General features: G+C 48.3%; 1 protein-coding gene across 4 annotated transcripts in view; it reads left to right on the top strand.

Annotated features, from left to right (window-relative positions):
* The window catches only part of SERP2 (stress associated endoplasmic reticulum protein family member 2), a 28,661-nt gene extending 4,904 nt beyond the window's left edge, over positions 1–23,757 (top strand). For 2 of the 4 annotated variants that reach the window (XR_002336679.1, XR_002336680.1), the window contains 3 exons: positions 1,379–1,451; positions 13,744–13,985; positions 23,298–23,757. Coding sequence is in view for 2 of the 4 variants with exons in the window: in XM_021065614.1 (XP_020921273.1) it covers positions 13,957–13,985; positions 23,298–23,736 (468 nt within the window). In the remaining 2 variants the exon portion in view is untranslated. Of the gene's footprint in view, positions 1–1,378; positions 1,452–13,743; positions 13,986–23,297 lie in introns of those variants that run through there. The other 2 variants (XM_021065616.1, XM_021065614.1) reach the window with 2 other exon arrangements.

Below are 24,338 nucleotides of genomic sequence, written 5' to 3'. Positions count from 1 at the left end.
GTGGTGGCTCTGGTTCGATCCCCTGCCCAGGAACTTCCCTATGCCACAGGAGCAACCAAGAAAAAAGAGAGGGAGAGAGAGAGAGGCAGTACCTGCCCTCGTAGGGCTTATAGTCTAGTGCAGAGACAGACATTAAACACATTATCACAAGAATAAACATCGAGATACAAACTGTGATAAATGCTATCAAGAAAAAGTGCATAGTGATGTATAAGTGTCTGGTAAAGTCATTTGAGGCAGAAGAGAGAAGGTTCTCTGAGAATGGAACAGGTAAGCTGAGAAAAAAAGAATCATTGCTTTTGTCTGTGATAAACATAAGTGCTTTAACCTATAGCAGCCACAGCCTCTTTTTGGCTCACGCCATTGAGGAAATATTTCGTGAATTCTTTATTTTTCTCACTCTGCTTTCTCCCTTTTCATTTGAGAAATTCCCCCACTTTTTCAGATGCCTCTCTCAGAAAATAGTTTTCCCATTGGTGGATTTGATTTTAAGGATCGAGCTTACCGGGAAGGGTTGCAGAGGGACGTCCCTGCGACGTCTGTGCTTTGGGTTTGACAAGAGCAGGAGGTATGCAGCGCTGGTCCTTGTGGAGACCACAGTCCCCTTGGGCTTCCCAGGGATACAGAGATGTCCCCAAAGAATAAGCTTCACTAAGAATTAGGAGCTTTGTTACAGAATGCCACTCCCCTCCCTCCATGTGCAATTGGTGGGGTGCATCTGCCATTCCCTTGATTGCACTGCAGGGACATCCAGGGTATTTCAGCACTTAGAAGGTTTTGAGAAGATACCTGTGCTCGGGGACCCGGCTTAGAATCCACAGATGTGGGAATTCAAGATGCATCTGTTGGAAGAAACCCCCCAGGCTCCTTAAGGAGGCAGACCAAAATTTGAATCCCACCTCTGGCTCATGTTAACACACCATGAGCCTCTATGTCTCAACTACTGAAAGAAGGTGATAATACCTCCCTGCGTGGGGTTGTGAGCGCTGGAAATTGTGGATGTAGGCTGCTTCCTAGAGTGCCTGGCACAGAGTGTGCTTTCAACCAATGGAAGCAATTATTAGTAATGTCATTTTTGGCTCCCAAATCATTGTATTGTCTCTGCATTTATGTGTTTATATATTGTGTCCCCAGGATATTTAAGGACCATCAAGGTGGTGGAGTTGCAGGGTTGTTACTAAGGTTATTGATGAATTTTTCCAAGCCTTTCTTGATGCTTTGATATTGACTTTATTCATCTCAATCTGCCCACCTGTGTTGAGACGGGGTCTGTCTCGTTCCCAGAGGTACCCCGACCCCCAGGAGAGTGGCTGGAGGTACCCAATACCTGTTTCCTGAATGAACGAACCTAATCTTCCTTTCTGTTTTTCCCTTTTAGAGGCCGCAAGAAGAGAAGTATCCTGTAGGACCATGGCTCTTGGCCCTGTTCGTTTTTGTTGTCTGCGGCTCAGGTATGGGTTTCTCGTGGACCTTATATTTCCTGGTCTCCTCTGACCTGTAAACATGTTTTATTCACAAGGTAAAGAGACAAAAAATATATTGGTCTGAGATTCAAGTTAATCATTGCCCAAAGCCTTCATCTAAATGGATTTTGAGGAGTTCCCGCGGTGGCTCATCAGTAACAAACCCAACTAATATCCATGAGGACTCGGGTTTGATCCCTGGCCCTGCTCAGTAGGTTAAGGATCCAGTGTTGCCGTGAGCTGTGGTGTAGATTGCAGATGTGGCTTGGATCTGGTGTTGCTGTGGCTGTGGTGTAGGCCGGCAGCTGCAGCTCTGATTTGACCCTAGCCTGGGAACCTCCATATGCTGCAGGTGTGGCTCTAAAAAGACCAAAAAAAAAAAGAGAAGAAAAAGAAAGAAATGGGTTTTGATTTCATTCCCATTCCAGCCAACCACATAAGGGTAGAAACAGAATTGACACGCTATCAAATCATAACCATAAAAGGATTACACTGAGTACTTAACCTGGCTGGCGACACTTTAGAGTTCAGTTCAAGCTTCCTCTGAAGACCTAGCCTTTAACAGGAAGTGGCGCACCTGTCTGCCTGAGATAAATCCACATTCCAGAGAAGGGGAGGGGCCTTATGCCTTAAGAGAAGCTTCACGGAGCTGCTGGGTCAAAGGGAGCCTTTGACCTGAGCCTCCAGGTACAGTCACGTGATGCTGGAAGGGGCAAGTTCAGAGAGCTTTACTTACACTCAGTTAGAATGCACCACGCCCACACACACACACACACACACACACACACACAGCACACTCAGTGGCGACTTGACCAAAAGGATCATGCCGTCGCTTCTCACAGATTTCTCTGCTTGGGAGCTTTGATGTAATTCTTGGTCCCCCGGGTGGGTCTCTGAAGTGCTGGTGAGTGGAGGTCACTTCTAACAGTGAGGTTGGTCTTCGGACGTTTCATTCCTCCACCACCTCACTGTTGCCAAGGGCAGGGAAGCGAGGCGTCCCCATCTTCCTGCAAAGACCTAGGCTTTCCAGGAAGACGTCACTCTGCCCCAGTAGCAAGGGACACCCAGGACAAAGATAGATCTTTAAGGAAGCCCTCTTCAAGGAAAACAAAAGCTCTTAGGAGCAAGGAGGGATCTGATGATCTTGGTGCTATTGTTGCTTGAGGCTCAGATATTTTAAAGATGATTCCAGGGTGAGAAGCTCTTCCACGCCAAGAAGCAAAAGGGTACCCCATCCCCAAAGACGTGTCCTCAAAGGGCATCTTTTGCCCAATACGGGATCCCTCATCTTTAGCAGCATTTACCCAGTCGCTGCTGAGATATTTCAGGAGCGCTCACTCCTTCAAAAATCCTGTACCCATTTCCTTGTAGCTCTGATTCTATCAGAAACATCTCCCTGCTTTTGAACGACACTGTGCTGTCTTTCAGTTGTTCAGGCGTGGACTCTGAAAATCACTCAGCATGCACTCTTTTGCTTCTGAATGTCTTGAATCTGTGGATATTTTCAAGATAATACCTAGCAATGTCTTCTGCAAACTCACCTTTCCTAGTTCTCTCAGCCTTGTCCACATAAGATGTGGTTTCTAGATCTTCTTCTGAAAACACACCACAACTCTCTTAAAGTAGAGCATTTTCAGAGTTCCTACAGTGGTGCATGGGGTTAAGGACTGGGTGTTGTCTCTGAGGAGGCTCGGGATGGACCCCTGACCTGGCACAGTGGGTTAAAATCCAGTGTTGCCACAGCTATGGCGTAGGTTGCAGTCGCACCTCAGATTTGATCCCTGTCCCAGGAACTTCCATATGCCGCGGGTGTGTCCAAAAAAGAAAAAGTATAGCGTTTTCTTTTTTTTTCTTTTTTCTTTTCTATGGCCGCACCCTCAGCATATGGAGGTTCCCAGGCTAGGGGTCCAATCGGAGCTGTAGCCACTGGCTACACCACAGCTCACAGCAACGCCGGATCCTTAACCCACTGAGCGAGGCTAGGGATCGAACCCAAAACCTTGTGGTTCCTAGTCGATCCGTTAACCACTGAGCCACAATGGGAACTCCAAGTATAGCATTTTCAATTGTAGAAGATGGTCTGGAAGGAGTGCACCTGCTAGAGGCAGTAGGACTGTCCCTGCCCTTGATCTCCTCACCCTGCTTCTATTAACATGCCCTGGGCTTGCCGTTTAGTTTTAACAACATAGCACATCCTGGACTCACCAGAGCTAATAGCCAGCCAGGCCCCACCAAGCTCTTCTTCACATCGACTTCCTGTAAGCGTCAGAGAAGCATCTCCACACCCCACACCTAATGTTGTCCCCTATCGGCATCACACATTGTTTCCTTTTATTCATGGCCCCCATCAACTTTTGAAATGCTTTAATGTGAGTATTTGTTATCTCTACTAAGATATAAGCTCAGGGAAGGCAGTGTTTATCTTCCACTAAATTTTTAGATCCTAGCACAGTATTGAGCACAGAGCAAATGCTTAATCTTGGTGGTTGGATGGATGGATGAATGGATGAAGCCAGATATTCCCCATACTATAGATATTAATTTGACTTTTTTTTAGACTTAATATAAAGCTTCATGAACATTTCCGTTATAATTTCATTGTTGATTGTCAGCTGTTTTTCTGCCAAGTGGCCATAAAGTCTGGAAACAGTGAAGAACATACATAATGAAGGGCTTACTGTTGTGACCTTATAATGTACAGTATGGTCAATGACATTATATGATGCATTGTCTTGCATGCATTAGCCGTGCATAGTTCAGTGCTATAAAACCTGCAATGAATATGGTGCATCAATGCAGCATGTCCATCAGTGCCTGCATGTTCATCCGTGATGTGTTGCCTCGGATGATCTGTCTCCGATTTGCTCCCCAACACAGAGCAAACCAAAACACCCATGCCTTTAGCATGCCACAGAAAAATCAAGACAAATCCATCTATATAAAACAAGTTACCTACATTTTCAGGCTTTATGGCCAACTGTAGATTGTAGATCTTGACCCTTGAGCCTCTTAGCTGATTATCGTGCTCTCCCAGCTTTATGACTTTTTGAAGGTATATTAGTTCTCAGGTCACTGATAAAAGCCTAGACCTGGAGAAGCCCAGAGAACACAAATGGAGACAACTCCCCTTGGGTTGACCTTGAACCTTTCAGCCAAACTCCTTGGAGCAGTCCCTGTGTCTTGAGGGTCCCTGGAGTGCCTGCTATTTGTGTGGGCTTTGGAAATACAAACCCCTTCAGGAGGCAGCAGGCACGGGGGAGGCAGATAAGGATGCTGTCCGTTGCAGCCCAGGCAAAGAGCACTCCGATAGCAGAGCGCCCAGGGTGCTTGGCAGGTGAGGATAAGGGGCTGTCTTAGTCTGTCCGAGCTGCTGTAACAAAATATTGCAGACCGGGTGGCTTATAAATAGCAGACCTTTATTGCTCGCAGTTTTGGAGACTGGATGTCAGATTAGAGAGCCAGCATGGTCAGGCGAGGGCCTCTTCCCAGCCACAAATTTCTTGTAGCCTCACACTGCATCCTCATGTGGCTGAAGAGGTTAGGGAGCTTGGCGGGGTCTCTTTTATAAGAGCACTCACCCCATTCACGAACCCTCCACCTCAGGACGTAATCCCCCCCCAGAGGCCCCACCTTCCACCACCATCCCACTGGGCCCCAGGATTCCCGTGTGGATCTAGAAAAACACAACCAGACAACAGCAGGGACTTTTTTTAAGGGCTACACCCACGGCATATTGGAAGTTCCCAGGCTAAGGGTCAAATCAGAACTGCAGCTGCCCGAGTTCCTGTAGTAGCGCAGCAGAAACAAATCCAACTAGGATCATGAGGTTGCAGATTCAATCCCTGGCCTCGCTCACTGGGTTAAGGATCCGGCGATCCCATATGAGCTGTGGTGTAGGTCGCAGACATGGCTCGGATCTGACGTTGCTGCATAGGCTGGCAGTTACAGCTCCTATTCGCCCCCTGGCCTGGGAACCTCCATATGCTGTGGGTGTGGCCCCAAAAAGCAAAAAAAAAAAAAAAAAAAGAACTTCAGCTGTTGGCCTACACCACAGGCATAGCAACACCAGGTCCAAGTCACATCAGCAGCCTATGCCAAAGCTTACGGCAACTCCAGATCCTCAACCCACTGAGTGAGACCAGGGATCAAACCCACACCCTCATGGATACTAGTCAGATTCTTAACCCACTGAGCCACACGGGAATTCCAACAGCAGGGTCTTTTAACTCACAGTGAACAAAAGAGACAGTTTCCCAGAGGAGGTGCTGTTTGAGCTGAGTTTTAAAGGACAAACAGCCAGATGAAAGGAGGGTTATTCCCCCTGCAGGAATGCTGCATGACAAAGGCACAGAGGCCTGAGTAGCAGGCAGGGCTCTGGAAGGGCCAAAGCCCACTGGCAGGGATCTTGAGCCCCAGTCACCATGTGGCCTGTGTTGTCAGGGACTAAATAGATACAGAGCTGGACATGAAGGCAGGGGATGTGGCATGCCAGTGCATGATGTGTCCTCTCAGCTGCTTTAAGTCCAAATTCCCAGGCACTGCAAGCTCCCATCCCAGGCCCCTGGGCAAACCTACAGATAAGACAACACGAACAATGTACTTGATCCCTGAAAAAAGCTAACGGAGACTGGGAGTCTTCCAAAAGACTGCTGTCAGCAAATGTCCCAATAGACCAAAAGGGGAAGAGACAGTTCCTACTCTGTGAACCAGCACAGCAGGCAAAATTCCTGGCATGCCACATCCCCCACCTTCACATCCAGTGCTCTTCTAATGATGCTTCTATAGCTCTTTCTTGTTTATGTGCGTTCTCATCGTGGCTCAGCAGGTTACGAACTTGGCTAATATCCATGAGGTTGCAGGTTCGATCCCTGGCCTCACTCAGTGGGTTAAAGGTCGGCATTGCCATGAGCTGTGGTGTAGGTTGCAGACTCGGCTCAGATCTGGTGTTGCTGTGGCTGTGGTGTAGGCTGCAGCTGCAGCTCTGATTGGACCCCAGCCTGGGAACCTCCATATGCCATGGGTGCAGCATAAAAAAAAAATCTTTCTAGTTAAGACCCCTGGCTTCTGTGGAGGGGTCAGCTGCGGAGCTGGGAGCTGGAGTATCTCCACTTCCTCTGTTAACAGGCTGCCACGACCCTCAATCAATGGGCCTCATCTCTTTTAAAATCATAACGAAAACATAAATCCACCACCATCTCCCTTTTTTCTTTTTTGCTTTCTTTCCTTTTTTTTTTTTTTTAGCCAGCTGTAGCTTTTTTTTTTTTTTTTTTTTTTTTTTTTTTGCAAGCTTCACCTTAAGTCCAGCGCTGTTCTCACAGAAATGTGTCACTCTTCTCAGTGTGTCCTTGGTACCGTGCCCTTCCTTCTGTCTTTGTCCGTGTCTTTTTCTAAACCAAACATGTCATGGAAAACACAATAGCTCCTTTAGCTCGGTCCCCCGTTGCCACCTCTCCGGGATTAGTCACGATTCAGTTCATCTTGCAGCTCCTGCATCCCCTCCCCCACCCAGACCCTCCCTCTTAGAGTCCGGGGGCTACAGGCTCCTACCTTTTTTTTTTTTTTTTTTAAATTATTTTTTTTTGCACTCACAGTTGTCTAGGTTTAAAAGAATGCGATTTCTTCCGGTCTAGCCCGTCCCTTTATCAGTTCCTCCGCTTTACGTAATGAGACTTCTTGGTGCCTGGATGATTAAAGCCCTTATCGCTGCTCTCTCGCCTCTGCCCCAGTTTTGTGACACAACCTAAGAGAGACCCCTCTCCTCTCAGGTCCTGCCGCTCATCTGCAGTGCACACAGCAGCACCCTGGCTCCGGCTCTCGTCCGTCAGGCTCGCACAAAATGCACTGGCGTTTCCGATGGGTTCCCTCCCACTGCAGACACACCCCTTTCTGATCCTGTCCAGAAGGTCTCTTCCCTTTGAACGGGGTGGACTCGTGTGCCAGGCTTCCGTTCCCCTTCACCCAGTCCCTGTCATACCTCTAAGGTCATGCACCCTCTCTGAGGTCATGGGGTTAGTTCCTCATGCTTCCCGGATTTTTATACAGAGACGTAGGACATCTTCTCCTATGAGGGAAGATGGTGATCACAGGTCCGATTCTCTTGCTTTCATTTACCTTCCTCTGTTAACCCACCTTCCTAATTGACGGGTGGGTGGGCGAAGAGCTCTTTTAAGGAATGGTGCCACAGAGACCACAAACTTAGACTCACCAAAGGGGCACGGGGGAGGGACACATTAGGAGTTTGGGATTTACAGACACACACCACGGTTTACAAACTAGATAACCAACAAGGACCTACTGGGTAGCACAGGGAACTCTATTCGCTGTCTTATAATAACCTATAATGGAAAAGAATATGAAAAAGAATACATATATATAGCATTATATATATAGTATCTATATGTGTATAGTAGATATATGGTTTATATGTTTATAGTATATATAGTGTATATATAGTATATATGTTTATATATGTTTGGTGTATATATGTAATATATATAGTATATATATGTTTATAGTAGATATAGTATGTGTGTTTATAGTATATATATAGTATATATATACTATATGTTTATAGTAGATATAGTATATATGTATATATGTTTGGTGTATATATATAATATATATAGTATATATACATTTATAGTAGATATAGTATATATGTGTTTATAATATTATAATATATATATAGTATATATGTATATAGTATACATAGTATATAGGTTTATAGTATATATAGTATATGTATGTTTATAGTATATATCTAAACATATGTATATAGTAATATATGTATCACTGAGTCACTTTGCTGTACACCTGAAACACTGTAAATCAACTATACTTCAATCAAAAAAATTATAGAAATCCTCTCAGTGCACCCAGGGTAAATACATATTCCGGTCAGGCAGGTCGTAAGGAATCCTAGTATCTTCTGGGAAAGAATGGAGCCTGATGAAACATGTTGGTGTTTGAGTAGATGCCCACTTACTGGTCACCCTCATTCCATTTTATGTGGGAAAAAAAAAATCAGCTAACAAACCGGCAGGAGGTTACGGGACCCCTTTCTTATGGGGAGTGATGTGTCACAGCAAACTTGTGGCGCCTTCCTTCTCGCCTTCTCCCCCATGGCTGGCCTTCCTCATTCTCCACACATGCCTCTCATGCCAGGGGTGCTGATGCAGATAAGAGTGAGAAGGTGAGAAGGAAGGAGGAGGAACTGGGGGAGCCGTGAGGACACAGCACACAGGCCCCCGGAGAGCCCAGCCCCAGTACACGCGTCCAGGGAATGCTCCCCGCTCCCCGGCCAGGGAATCACCAGGGGCCCCCAAGATCCCACTCCAGCCCTTCAGCCAGTCGGAGGACGTTATCTAAAAATGAAATACAGGAGCTTCCAGCTGTGGCCCATTGGGTTAAGAATCCAACTGCAGTAGCTTGGGTCACTGCAGAGGTGTGCGTTCGACTCCTGGCCCAGGGCAGTGGGTTCAAGGATCTGGCCGCAGGCTGTGGCTCTGATCCAGTCCCTGGCCCAGGAACTTGCTTCAGCTATGCAATTTTAAAATAAATACATAAAATGAACACTACACGCACCCCTCTTCTGAGGAAGTACTTTTCCACTTTGCAGGATTGCAGAAGTTCTCTTAGGCAAGACATTTCTTTGAAAACTGACCAACTGGCAGTAAAAGGATAAGAGGCTTCAGAGGGGAGGATCGTTGTGGACTCTGCCAGATGTGGGTTCAAAGCCTGGATTTGCTCTGTATCTGCTGACTCAGCTTGGACATGTTCATTACTCTCGCTGCTGTCTTTATCACTCCTATGGTCTTAGTAGGAACCCCTCTGACGGTTGTCCTGGCACTGAGTAGTCTTAGCCCCCAGCACGCTTGACACCTGCAGCTTCAGTCACCTCCACCTCTGTCCCTGTTGCCCTCATGGGAAGTTAGTGGCACCAGGGATGGGAATGGTGTGTGCCTTGGGCCTTTTAGGCTATTGAAGTGATAACACTCCGGGTGTGTGAGACTATGTTCCCAGGATAAAGCATCAGAATCTTTCTGACCAACCCAGGCAGGCAACAGAAAGCACCCACGGGCAGACTAAAATCAATGAACAAGGCTTTGTACTTCAAGTTGAAGATGAGAAATAAAGTATAAGTTTCATTCCCTTCAAGCCAATACACCATTGTTCTGCTATTAAAACATTTTCTTGGAGTTCTGGTAGCTCAGCAGGTTAAGGATCCATCATTGTCACTGCTGTGGCTCGGGTTCGATCCCTGGCCCGGGAACTTCTGCATGCCAAGGCTGCAGCCAAAAAGAAAAACAAAATTCCTTGTGAGATACAAAAGCTTTGGGAACAGCATATTCTTTTGAGACATGGAACTGTCCAGATAGGATATCTCAAGGTGATATCTTTCTTTGTCTGGTGTAATTTGGTAACTAGTTTTATGGTTGTTAATATTATATATATAACATCAGAAATCTAAAAACTATTTCACAAATACCTGTTCTAGGTCCCCTCAGATGATGATTCTAAATAGGCCAGAAACTTATCTTGTTCAGGTCTTGCTTGAAGAACTTTTTTGTTGTTGTTGTTTTCTCTGTTGGCCGCCCTGAGGCACATGGAGTTCCCGGGCCAGGGATCAGATCCTAGCCACAGTTTCACCCTATGCAGCAGTCGCGACTTATGCCACAGCTGCAGCAACACTGGATCCTTAACCTACTGTGCCGGGCCAGGGATAGAATCCGCATCCCAGCGCTCCAGAGCCGTTGCCCCATAGCGGGAACTCCAAGGGACTTTGTTTTGTGGGAGCCTTTTTAACTGGTTGCATTCGTCTTTATTAGATCTCCTAGGACCCAAGGTTCACACTGAAATCCCAAGGATTTAAGCATCCCACCCACCCCTTCTTAGAGACTCAGCGTTTTTTCCTCTCCTTTTTTAATAAAAACATTATCTTCCATTTCTGCAGGCAGTGGGGCCTCTTTGCAGATAAGCAGCTCCTCTTGGATCTCTCAGTCCCCTGGTTTCTAAACCTGCCTCTTTAGAGAACTGTTTGATAGCTTCTGAAGAGCACTCGGTTTTATCTTGAGAGGCAGTGACAAGCATGACCCGGAATGTCCATCTGAAGCGGCAGAGATGCCGTCACCCAGATACCCAACTGCTATCTGGGTGACACACTTGCTGTCTGCCTGCCCTTGCCTAGACCGTTGATGAAGCTCGTCCTGCTGTTGGTGCCTAGAGCCCTCGCCCCAGCTTTTCCTCTCCCTTTTGTCCTCAGCACTTTCGAGAACCTTATTGAGCAGGATGCTGAGGCCACCTGGAAGCTCTGCAGGGAGCGTGCTGCAATTGACTAGTAATGTCTGGCCCGAGCACGGAGGTGATGGTGTCAGAGCCACGGTGCTCACAGAGCAACTGGTTCAGCATTTTCAACTTCCCCCTTGGACTAGAATTTTCTCCTGGACTCGGTGACGTGAGGTCCTTTTCTTCACGTGCCAGTCGATCAGACAGTTTGGCTGTGCGATCAGCACACACGTTTCTTGCGGTACCACTGACGGCTCCTGAGCCCAGGTGCGACCCTGTACATGGACCAGTCTCCTTGGTCCCCACACCTCACGGGGGATCCATAAGTTCCACCCAGGGCTGATGGAGCCACCGTTTAGCGCCCAGCCTGTTTCCTATTCTCAGAGGGAAGTCCACACCAGGGGCGCCCCACTTCTGTCCCTCAGACCCCGTCTCCCTCACCTGTCCCTCGTCTCAGTTTCTCCTCTCTCTCTGGTGATATTCACTGCCTGCTTAGAGATGATGCAAATTTTAGTGGTTCCTGAAGCCGGGGGATTCTCGAAACGGAAGCGCTTACATCCCCATCAGAGGGAAACCTCTAGGGGAACAGGATTAACCGGGAACTGTCATTTCCTTCGAATTTTCCATTTTCTGATTTTGCGATGAGTGTACATTACTTGCATAATCAGTAAAAAATAGGTGGATTTTGAGAACAAAATGTCTAGCCTGGTGGTTTTAGTTTTTTTCTTTTTTCTTTTTAAAGCAGCAGAATTCTTTGTTCAAATCTTAGAGGAAAACAAATGAAAGAGCAGCTGCTCTAGTGAAGTGGGATCTGTTGTGTGTGTGTGTCTGTATGTGTTTGTATATATATGTGTATGTGTGTATGTTTGTGTGTATGTGTGTGTCTGTGTATGTGTGTGCATTTGTATGTGTATGTTTGCATATGTTTGTTTATGTATGTGCGGCTGTGTGTGTTTGTGTCTGTGTGTGTGTGTTTGTATATGTGTATGTCTCTGTATATGTGTTTGTGTTTGCTGTGTGCGTTGTGTGTGTGTGTGTGCGAGGGGGTTACCTCTGGTGTTGCTGGCTATTCTGATTTTTTTGTCATCCCGAGAAGGAATACACACCTGGACCCTCTTTGCCAGTCACACAGGAAATCGTGTCTGGTCCAGTGCTGGCCTCTGTGATAACAGAGTTAATGCCTTTCCCAGAGAGCCAGCTCGGTTCATTCGGCACATCAGTTGTGAGTAGCTGCATTGTTTTCTGGGCAGGGATGTTCTCTTTGTCTGGCAGTTAACAGACCGTACTCTTCTCCAGTTATCTGCAGGCACTCAGCCTGCTGGGGGCAGGATCGGGGGGTGGGGGGGGAGGGGGGCGGGGAGAGACTGCATCCACGCTGGACCGTTTTCCAGGACACCCTCTCAGGACAGATAACAAGAAGTGACTCCCTGAGATGTTCTTGGTCTAGGCACCTGCCGACCTCCCTGCGTCCTGCTTCCAGGTGGTCCAAGGCTCTCTCTTTACACATGCGCGAGAGGTCTCTCCGTTTCTGGAAGGGCCCACACCCCTACCCTCACTAGGACTGGCTGTTTTGTTAAGGATGGTGTGGAGGAGAGAGAAGACTAAATCTTATGTGTGCCAGCTCCAAGGCCAGCCTCCCGGGGTTGGAAATCCGGCTCTGCCACCTCCTAGGTCTGCGGTGCGATCCAAGCTCCTCATACCCACTCTGAGCCTCAGTGCTGCCATCTTTTTTTTTTTTAATTTTTAAGAGTTTTCTTTTTTTTTATTATAGTGGATTTACAATGTTCTGTCACTTGCTGCTGTACAGCGAAGTGTCCCAGTTATAAATATATATGTACATTCATTTTCTCATATTATCTTCTATCGTGTTCCATCAGAAGAGACTGGATATAGCTCCCTGGGCAGTACAGCAGGACCTCATTGCTTATCCACTCCAAACGCAAAAGTTTGCATCCACTGACCCAAACTCCCAGTCCGTGCCATTCTTAAAAGGGATGGTACTGGTTCCTGTCTCCTGGGATCCTCAGGAAAATTAACCCTGAGGATTAAATGAGACAAGGCATTTACTGTTCAGTGGAGTCCTGGTAATGGTTTTACAAAGGTTTGTTGTTATTTTCATTGTAATGATGGCCCTTAGTCCCACTGTCTCCCCACCGCTCAACCCCACCCCACTCCCACACCCATCCCACCCCCCAACCCTCTACCCCCAGCCCACACATCCTGGGGTTCTGACAGAGATACTGAATGCTCGCAAGGAAAGGAGAGCTAACATTTTGAGCCTTGTGATGGTGAGAAAACTTGCAGACACGAAGACGCACAGGAGCCCCGGCTCCCACCTGGACAGGTAGAAGGTGGGGTTTGCCGGCCAGAGGCCATCAGTTTAACCTCTGCAGGGTCAGCTGGAACTGAAGCCTCTTCTCTCCTCCTAGAAAGACCTCTTTATAAAGCCACCCGTGGGGGCGAGAAGGGTCTGTTCACACCACTCTTTGGGCTTCTGTTTCTTGAATACTTATTATAATGCCAGGCCCTACACTTAAATATTTTCTTTTCTCATCACACAATCCCAACACAATCCCAAAGCAGCGATGGTATTTATTTTTCCAGATCACGAAACAGAGATTCATGGAAGAAATCAACCAGCATCCCCTAGCTAAAAAGAGACCTAGGACCCAGACCTAAACTCCAAACCCATCTGTTTTGTATTACTCTGCATTCCTTCTATCTTACCATTTCCCCCCAAATGCTATGGAGCAGAAGGTTCCCACCAACTCTTTAGGCCTCTAGCCTATGACTGTGTATTGAGAAGAACTCCTGTTAAAACATCTCCTCCTTTCCCTGCCAGAAAAGGCACGTTGTGCAGAGGTTCCAGATGTACGGCCCTCCTGGGTCTGCTGCCAGGGGGAGAAAGCCCCGCCCCAGCCAGGGATGCTCCGTGTCCCCTCGCTCTTTCCTGGACACTTGCTCCAGGACAGATTTGAATTCACCGTGTTTGCAGGTCGACCACATACACCCTGGCCTGGCCTGGAGACTGCCAGAACTCTCTTGAAATTGTGACACCCAGAGGGAGTCACAGCCCCGAGACTGGCAAGTGTGAGGAACTGAGCAGCCCGGGAGAAACCCTTCTGTGTCACCACAAAGGGAAGACGGAGGACCTGCATCTGCTCTGGACCTCCTGCCTCAGGATCGGAGATGGCCAATCTGGAAAAAGATGTCTCCTCGGCCACTGGCGCCCGCAAGGTGACTTGCATCTGCCTCTGTCGTGTGCTTCCCTCTGCCCTGTGCCTCTTGGACCATTTGGGCTGGTGTACGGGCTTCTTGGAAGAGCGCTCTGCTGCCTGCCACGTTAACGTGGAGAGCCGGCCTCCCAGTCTTCGCTCAGAATACCCCTTCTTTTAACAGTCCCCTCCTGCCGCTGGCTTCCCTCTCTTTTCCCTCTTCTCCATCTCTGGGGAAGCTGCCAAGACACAGCATCTCGCCCTTAACTTACTTTTTGTGATGCCTTCCGAGAGGTTCATGGCCCCCCACCTTGGCGCTGTCTCATCTCCTAACATCTCTGCTTCTCTTTCGCGGGACCCGTGCGTTTCTTCCCGGGGCTCTCATGTTCTCCGTGAAAAAGTGGTGTGCTTTCTCGACTTGGCTTATCCTCCGAAAGGCTATGCCCCTGGCCGTGTTGCCATCGCTCTTCTCAGCAATTCCCTCCATCTCTCTTTTGACACTGGTTTCGGGAGCCCCGGTTGTCTGGCAGGGTTCCAGCTTTCTGCCGGTCTCCTAGGGGTTCCACTTGTGCCATCCCTGTGTCCCTTGCACAGTGCCCCTTAGCTGGGGCTGGCCAGTCCCCCTGGGGGTCGGGGGGAGAGTGGATTGGATGGACACAGCCCCCCGGGCCTTCAGGAGTTTCTGTTCTGTTGCGACTTGACTTCACTTCCAGTGCTTTGGGGACAATTGCCTCTCAAGGTCACCATTTGCTGCTGGTTCTTTCAATTTGCAGCGTAATCCATTGAGATTTTTTTAAATGTGTCTTTCTCCATGCTCTTTGCAATGTTTCACCTTTCGGTCCTTCAGTAAATATGGACGGAGGACCAACTAGGTGCTCGGTGCCCAAGCGTAGAGCTGGAAACAAAACCATCCATGACCCCTGCTCGCCTGGGAGCTTGAGGTTTAGCGGGAAGAAAGATGAGTCAGTCAAGCAGTTATGCTGAAACATGTAAAAATTCAGCCATAAAAATGTTTTCAGGAGAGGCACCTAGAGCTGTGAAAGCACATACAGGCAGACCTGGGAGATACTGCAGGCTCGGTTCCAGAGCATCGCCATAAAGTGAATATCACAATAAAGCAAGTCACAGGAGATTTTGGTTTCCTGTGCATATAAAAATTGTGCTTATACGACACTCTCATCTGTTAAGTACACAGTAGCATTATGCCTAAAAAAAAAAAGGAGTTCCCACTGTGACTTAGTGGGTTAAGAACCTGACATAGTGTCCGTGAGGATGCGGGTTCAATGGCCTTGATGAGGAGGATAAGGATCCAGTGTTGCCACAAGCTGCGGTGTAGTTCTCAGATGTGGCTCAGATCCAGTGTTGCTGTGGCTGTGGTGTAGGCCGGCAGCTGCAGCTCTAATTCAACCCCTAGCCTGGGAACTTCCATATGCCGTGGATGTGGCCCTAAAAAGAAAAAGAAAAAAAAAAAACTGTACATAACTTAATTAAAAAATACTTTGTTGCTGAAAAATGCTAGCCATTATCTGCACCTTCAGCAAGTCAGAATCTTTTTGTAACAAAGATCACTGATCACAGATGGCTGTAACAAATATAATAGTAATGAAAAAGTTTGAAATTTTTATTGTGAGAATTATCAGAACATGACACAGAGACATGACGTGAGCAAATGCTGTTGGGAAAATGGCACCAGTGGCGTTCCCTTCGTGGCTCAGCAGTTAACAAACCCAACCAGGAACCCTGAGGTTGTGGGTTTGATCCCTGACCTCGCTCAGTGGGTTAAAGATCTGGCATTGCCATGAGCTGTGGTGTAGGTCGCAGATGCAGCTTGGATCTGGCATTGCTGTAGCTGTAGTGTAGGACGGCAGCTGCAGCTCTGATTTGAGCCCTAGCCTGGGAACTTCCATATGCCGCTGGTGCAGCCCTAAAAAGCAAACAAAACAAAACAAAAAATGCAATGCAATATCATCGAAGTTCAGTAAAGCCAAGCATAATCCATCGAGGTGTGTCGTGATGCAAAGGGCTGGAGGGCTCTGGGTAAGTGGCTCTCCCAAGTGTGGTCCCTGGACCAGCAGCCTCTGCATCACCTATGAACTTGTTAGAAATATACATTCTCAGTTCCCACGCAGACCCACTGGATTGAAAACTTTGGGACTGGGGTCCAACATCTGTTTTCAAACATCCCCAGGAGACGGTGATGCCCAGGTTTGAGAACTCCTACTCCAGATGGTCAAAGAAAGTTTCTCTAAAGAAGTAACTTCTGAATTATGAAGAAAAACTAAGCAGTAGGGTACAATGGGGAAAGTATTTCAGACAGAAAAAAAAAAATCGCATGTGTAAAAGTCCCATAGCAAGAGCAGGGATTTTTTTCCTTTTTTTTTTTTTTTTGTCTTTTGTCTTTTTTAGGGCCATACCCTCAGCATATGGAGGTTCCCAGGCTAGGGGTCTAATCAGAGCTACAGCTGCCGGCCTACACCAGAGCCACAGCAACTCAGGATCAGAGCCACATCTTCAACCTACACCACAGCTCACGGCAACGCCAGATCCTTAACCCACTGGGCGAGTTCAGGGATCGAACCCGAAACCCCATGGTTCCTAGTCAGATTCATTTCCACTGCGCCAAGATGGGAACTCCAAGAGCAGGGATCTTTTGAAAATAGGAAGAAATGCCATAGGAGAGGAGAACTGTGGAGAAGGTGAGTCTGGACAAGTTGCCAGGGGCCAGGAGATGCAGGTCATGGAGGCTTCAGCAAGGACTGGGCAAGAGGAGTTCCCTGGTGGCCTAGCAGTTAAGATCCAGTGTTGTCACTTCTGTGGCTTGGGTTTGAGCCCTGGCCTGGGAACTTCCATATGTTGTGGGCACTGCCACTGAAGAAAGAAAGAAAGAAAGAGAGAGAGAGAGAGAGAGAGAGAGAGAGAGGCAGGGAGGGAGGCAGGGAGGGAGGGAGGAAGGAAGGAAGGATTGGGCAATAGAAATCTTCTTGTGTTTTAGAAACACACAGATGGCATGATCTCACTTTTTTTTTCCCCATTTAAAAATTTTTAAAAATTTTCTTCTTAGTTTTATGGCCACACCTGTAGCATATGGATGTTCCTAGGCTAGGGGTTGTATCTGAGCTGCATCTGTGGCCAGCTACAGCTTGTGGCAATGCCAGATCCTTAACCCACGGAGGGAGGGCAGGGGTCAAACCCACATCCTCACTGACATTAGGTCGGGTTCTTAACCCAATGAGCCACAATGGGAACTCCTCGCTTGTTTGGATTTAAAGAATAACTCTAGCAACAAGATGGAGAAAGGATGGAAGAGGAGCAAGAGTACCCCCTTTAGAGGTCATGGCAGGCGTCTGGAGAAGGATGGTGGTAATTTGGACCAGAGTGGTTTCTGGGGATGCAGTGAAAGAAACATAATCACATAATCACCAAGATCCGTGATCACAAGATGTTTAGGTAATGCCCACGGGCCTTAGTCATCACTTGGAGGTGTCAAGGATGACTGTGGTGTTTTGGGTTTACATGCAAGGTGGAGGCTGATGATGCCCAGTTTGGCAGTGGGGAGAGAGCAGGAGAAGGTCCTGTTCAGTTGGACGCGCCTTTGATACCTGTGCGTGGATATCAATTAGATGGTGGAAGGGATGGGTCTAGGGGTCCGAGGAGAGGTCAGGGCTGGCAGTACCCACTGGTGAATCCTCAAAAGCTAAGCAGCAACTGAAATTACAGGCCTGGAGGAGATCCCCCAGGGAGAAGGGGAAAGCTGGCCTGCTCACTGAGGAATGCAACATTCCGGCTTGCTGATCAGGCGGCACTAGGATGACCCCCATATATCTCTTGGTGTACAGAGCCAGGGAGAAGGAGGAAAACCAGAAATGAGGAGAATAAATTGCATGCCCCAGAGGCCCAGGGAAGACAGAGTGTCAAGGAAGGCGTGCTCAGCGATGGTGAGGAGGGTGTACAGCCAGAGGCAGCTGAAGGATGCTAGTTGGATTGATTGGGAGACATGAAAGGTACTTGTAGCTTTAACAAGAGCCAGTTCAATGGCGTCAAGTGCACAGAAGCTAGAATGCAGTGGAACGAGGTGGAAACCAAAGGTAAAGAAATGGAGAAATTACTAGAGACAGCTCTTTGGAAATGCTTGTAAAAGGGCACCTGTTGATGCGAGATGTGGAGTCAGAAGGATTGGTTTATTTGATTTTTTTTTTCATTTTAGGGCTGCACCCACGGCATATATAGGTTCCCAGGCTAGGGGCTGAATCAGAGCTGTAGCTGCTGGCCTTACACCATAGACCCAGCAACACGGGGTCCAAGCCACATCTGTGACCTATACCACAGCTCACGGCAATGCCAGATCCTTTAACCCACTGAACGAGACCAGGGATCGAACCCTCATCCTCATGGATACTAGTGAGATTCCTTTCCACTGAGCCACAGCAGGAACTCCTGGTTTATTTGATTTTTAAGGCCTGGGCTCCTTTCCTGCTAGTCTTTTCATAAGGATTTCATTGAAAGGGAAGTGTTGGATAAGAGTGATGCGATCATCCGTAGTTACAGAGGACCAGGCTCCTGAGCAGGTGGGAGAGAGCTCTCCGATTCTGTAGTTCCTGCTCTAGCCTGGATTTTTTATTTCTTTTTCTTTTTTTCTTTTTGCCTTTTCTAGGGCCGCTCTCGCAGCATATGGAGATTCCCAGGCTAGGGGCCTAATCAGAGCTGTAGCCACCGGCCTGCACCACAGCCACAGCAACGCAGGATCCGAGCCACGTCTGCAACGTACACCACAGCTCATGGCAACCCCGGATCCTTAACCCACTAAGCAAGGCCAGGGATCGAACCCTCAACCTAATGGATCCGAGTCGGATTCGTTAACCACTGTGCCACGACGGGAACTCCTCTGGCCTGGATTTTTCTGAACCTCTATGACCTGCCCAAGGCCAGGTCCCCTGACCTCGAATACCTGCCGCTCCTCCTCTGCCTGGCATCCTCCATCCCTGCTGGCTCGCCTGCCCACAGCCCCTTTCCTGCAGCCCACTCAGCTGTTTTCTCCGCTCTGCTCACCCACTGTTAAGTTATTGACTTGTCAGGGTCTAGACATCCCACTTCCTTTCCCACGTTGAACCCACCCTTGGCTCCCTTCCCATTCACAGCCTGGAACGTCAGCGTTGGGGAAGCCGGCATTACTCTGGGGGCCGTTACTGGTGGACAGACAGAAGGACCGCTGCTGTAATTGCTGTAGGACAGTGAGGGCTTCTCAATAACATCATACAATGGGAAAAAAGGAATAATAAAACCCAGCCGTCTCACCATTATCTTAGACGTGGAGGCAAACGGTAAACTTAAAAGAGACGCTATTCAAAGTAATTTCTCTAAGAAGTTTCTATTTTAAAGGGTCACCTATACACATGTTAAGGACCATCAGATTTTTACATGTAAATGCATTGATTCAATTAGGGTCAGGAATGATTTTTTTTTTTTTTTTTTTTTTTTTTTGCTTTTTAGGGCCGCATCCGCAGCATATGGAGGTTCCCAGGCTAGGGGTCTCATCGGAGCTACAGCTGCCAGCCTACACCACAGCTCACAGCAACGCCGGATCCTTAACCCACTGAGCAAGGACAGGGATCCATCAAACCTGCAACCTCATGGTTCCTAGTCAGATTCGTTTCTGCTGCACACGAAGGGAACTCAAGAGTGATTTTTAATTTGCTTTTAAAGCAGACTCAGAAATAGATAAGTTGTTTATGGAGTTCCTGTTGTGGCTCAGCAGAAACAACCGCATCCCTGAGGATACAGCCTCCATCTCTCACCTCGATAGGTGGGTTAAGGATCCAGTGTTGCCGCAAGCTGTGTTGTAGATCAGAGATGTGGCTCAGATCTGATGTTGCTGTGGCCATAGTGTAGGCCGGCAGCTGCAGCTCCAATTTGATCCCTAGCCTGGGAACCTCCATATGCTGCACCTTCGGTCCTAAAAAGAAAGAAAGAGGTAACTTGTTTTAATATATGAGTGTTGCTACTCTGAGGCCAGCAAATTGTGTCTAATGTCCTTAAGAGAAATTTGCAGCAGTTCCTTAAAAAGAATTAAGTGGTTTTATCATTACCCAGCACTTTTAAAGTCGTGAATTAACTTAATGGGGTCTGATGGACTAAGGCACGGACCGTTTCCTATTCATTGACCCACATCCTGCTGCTAATGATTTCTTGTCTAAGACTAAAACTCATGGAGAAAAATATTTGTGAGCATCTATTATGGGCATATCTTTACTTATGTCCTCATGTTTATTCCTTGCAATCCTTTGAGGTGCGGATTATCGACCATTTTATAAATAGAGAATCAGGGCTCAGAATTATGTAGTGAATCACACCTCTACAGGGCAGCCAGTAGCCCTTGAGCACTGATCTTCATGCTCATACATGGCGAAGCAGCAGCCACTATGGCAGTAATAGTAACAGTAATAATAGCAACGGCTCCCCTGCATTGAAACCTCGATGGGTGGGGAGCCTCGTCTGTATCAGATCGTGTGCACTTCACGTTAACACCGCAAGCACCATGGCCCTCGTTTCACAGAAGAGGAGACAGGCTTGAAGAGGTTAAATTATTCCTGCAGTTCCACAGCTATTCCGTGAGGAGCTGGGATTCAAACCCGTTCCCTCTGACCCTAACATTCCCCCTTCTAAGTAAGCTTGTTTGTCAAGATTAGGGATATTTTCCTGATCCCAAGAACAAAGCCTGAGACATGGTAGATGTAAATATTTTTTCCCTAATGCGGTTGGATATACTGCTGTGGAGCCAGAACACAGACTGTTTATTGAATTTTCATTCCTTGTCAGCTTGGGTGGAGGAGAAGAGAAACACCCGCTATTCCAGCAAGCTTATATCTTTTTGTAAGGCACTTTCTCATCCACCTAGCATCCTAAGAATTACCCCAACATCCAGAATAAGTCTAGAACACCTCTAAGCACAACGAGGCTTAAATGTCACAATAATGCAATTCCCGTTGTGGCGCAGCAGAACCAAATCCAACGAGTATCCATGAGGATGCAGGTTGGATCCCTGGCTTCGCTCACTGGGTCAGGGATCCAGCCTTGTTGTGAGCTGAGATGTAGGTTGAAGATGTTGCTGTGGCTGTGGGGGAGGCTGGCAGCTTCAGCTCCCATTCAGCCCCCAGCCTGGGAACCTCCAGATACCTCAGGTGCAGCCCTAAAAAGCCAAAAAAAAAAAAAAAAAGTCACAACTTGTTGAATGAACTCCTTTATCTACGGAAGAGGCCTTCTGACCTTCACACAGAACTGGTTCACTCTAGTTTTATACACAGTTCTAACCGTCCTTGTTTGCATCTTAGTCCACAGCAACGTAATAATAGAAGAGAGCTCACCTCGGATTGGTGCAGTAACACCAGAGGGGTTGACCAGAGATGAGAATAATTGAGACCCCCCAAAAATGCTAAGCCGCAGAAATGAGAGCCCAAGAAGTACAGCCGACCAGAGCTATTTTGGTATCAGATCAAACGACATCCCAGCCAAGGCTTCAAAGCTGTTACTTTTTATTATGGCCACGCTGAAGACTCACGAAAACGTAATAGTACATTGTATTGGGTGTATATCCAGTTTAGGAAAGTCATGATGATGTGCAGAGTTAGTTAAAAAAAAAAAAAAGCTGCATTAGTGCTTTATTGAACTTAGCTGTCCAGGAAAAAGTCCCGAGTCCCTCTGTGTGATTTATCTTCGGATCCCCAAAGCACAGGCTCTGGCACATAGGATGTGCTCACTAACGTTATATGATTTGTTTGCTGAGGTTCGGGGTAGCCTGTTTCACTGTGGTACTTAGGAAGATCATTCCAGGATGACTCTATGACGGAGGGAAGGGATAAAGCTTCTGCATGCTCTGTGCTCCTTCTGTTTCTATGCATGATGACATGAGGGGATACCTGACCTTCCCGCAAAAAAAAAAAAAAAAAGAAAGAAAAAAAGAGTTCCAGTTGTGGCTCAGCGGTAATGAACCTGACTGGTATCCATGAGCATGTGGGTTCAATCCCCGGCCTCACTCAGTGGGTTAAGGATCCGGCGCTGCTGTGAGCTTCGGTGTAGGTCACAAATGCTGCTTGAATCCCATGTTGCTGTGACTGTGGTATAGGCCAGTAGCTGTAGCTCCAAGTGGACTCCTAGCCTGGGAACTTCTCTATGCCATGGGTGTGACCCTAAAAATACCAAAAAAAAAAGAAAAAAGAAAAGCATTATTCTGCCCATGTTTGCTGCTATTATCACCAGGATAGTTGGCTGTGTTGTCATCACAGTCAACAAATACTGTATATTTCACATCTGGGGAGGATGCGAAAAAGAAGCTGGTCCTGGAGTTCCCCCTGTGATGAGGAGGGTTAAGAATCCAACTGTAGTTGGTCAGGTTGCTGTGGAGGCTGGGGTTCCATCCCCAGCCCGGATCCAGCGTTGCTGCAGCTGGGGCTTGGGTTGCAGCTACGGCTGGGATTCAGTCCCTGGCCCAGGAACTTCCATAAGCCGTGGGTGCAGCCAATTAAAAAAGAAAAAGAAGAAGCTGGCCCTTCCTCTTCTGGGACACATGTAAAACTCTATCGCTCATAGCGGGCCGGGAGCCATCCGACCAGCTCTTACCAAAATGGGGGTGGGGGGCAGGAATCACTTATGGGCTTACAGGCTCCCCACCCCTTCGGAGCCTCAGGAAGGAGTTTCACTTGGTGACAATGGAGCCCTGAATATATCAGTGTTGTTCTTGGTGCATTTCAAGTCACATTTCACAAAGTTCCTTCCCGATGGCCTGAAGATGCGCTTCTATCAAAGGTCGTTGGTAGCCGGGGAGGGCGGGGGAGGAGGACGGTGGGCAGGTGGGCCCAGCTCCGCATGTCTGCTCCCAGCACCTGGCCTTCCTTCCAGTTCAAGGGCAGCTTCTTTTCCAGGTCACGGCCATTTAGAGGAGGCAGCATCGCTGACCTTTTAAACGAGTGCCCTGACTGCAGAAAAGCCCTGTCCACCCCCACCCCCTGGCTCCCCAGGAGCATCAGAACCTCGTGGGGACGGGGGCCAAACCTCTCAGCGCCCGAGGGAGGGATCGCTGGCCTTCACTCCTGGTGGAATTAGCAGGCGTTATCCATAAATCCCCAAGGCATCCATCAGGCGACAGAGCAAGCCTGCCTTTTTCAAGCAGTTCACTGACCTCTTGTTAACTTAACTCCTTGTTAGGAAACCTCTAATCCGCTGTGTGCTCACAGGCCCGGGGGGCCGGGGTCAGCAGAAGCAGGGTGGGGTCGGGCTCCCCCCTCCCCACCCCCACTGGGTGCTGTCTGGTGTCTGAGCCATCTGTTTTGTTCTCCCGGTTCAGCTATCTTCCAGATCATTCAGAGCATAAGGATGGGCATGTGAGCCGGCTGGGCTTTAAGCCCACCCTCCCCCCGACCCCCGGAGGGCGGAGGACCATTTCAGCTCGTGGCCAGGTAGCTGCGGGAAGCCGACCAGCCGCCCCGGAGAGAAAAAAAGGCTCCCTCCAGTGTCCCCCCTGCCCCGATCCCTGCATCGTGGATGTCAGACCAAATTGCCTTCTCAGAGGACATCTCGGCCCCTCCGAGTTCTCCAGCGGAAAGGACGTTTGGCTTTGCTCTTGGCAGGATTGGTCCTTCCCGGATTGGTGTCTGCGGCGGGCCCTGTCTGTCCGGGTGTGGCCCTGGGTTTCCGTGATGTCTGCATGTGGGCCTCGGAATGATCACCGCTTTACTTTCTACGGATACAATTTCTGCTCCATTGGGAATTGCTTTTACAAATAAATGTCTTTGTTCAACCTTAAATCCTGGGTGGCTTCCAGTGAGAAAAACCAAACCACACTGAAGGCGATGGCAGCAAAGGCCTGAGTTGGGTGGGGGGTGGGGGTGGGGGGAGTTGATTCTGTAACTGGGGAAGGTCCCGGAACCTGGGGCCCCAGGCACCAGGGCTGGGTTTACCCAGGCAGGTGCCTGTCACCTTCAAGGTCTTTGCCTAAAATGAAGGCCTGGGAGGCTCTGAGGACCTTGAGTTTTCCACACATTTGACAATTTTTTATTATTGTTGTTGTTGTTATTATTACTATGGGGGGGGGATTGTTTTTGGTTTGCTTTTGGTTGTTCTTTTTTTCAATCCAGAAAAGGCCTCTACAATGTGCGTTGAGGTCCGATTAGCTGTTATCTCCTCTGTGGGCTGCTCAGGGCCGGGGGAGCAGCAGATGTCTAAGGCTGCTTTGGGAAAACCATCCAACGTCAGGCCCAGCCCTGCCCCTAACACAGAGCACCCAGAGCACCGGGCAGGAGTCCCGCTGGGGTGGTCGGCTGGGAGGATGGGTGGTTGAGGCCCAGGGTGAAACCCTCCTCTCCCTGGCCAGCCTTCTCCACAGCCT

This window comes from Sus scrofa, chromosome 11 (assembly GCF_000003025.6).
Source record: "Sus scrofa isolate TJ Tabasco breed Duroc chromosome 11, Sscrofa11.1, whole genome shotgun sequence".
Taxonomy (NCBI): Eukaryota; Metazoa; Chordata; class Mammalia; order Artiodactyla; family Suidae; genus Sus; species Sus scrofa.
Note: the sequence above shows the minus strand (reverse complement) of the source record. Positions and strands in the feature narration are given on the sequence as shown.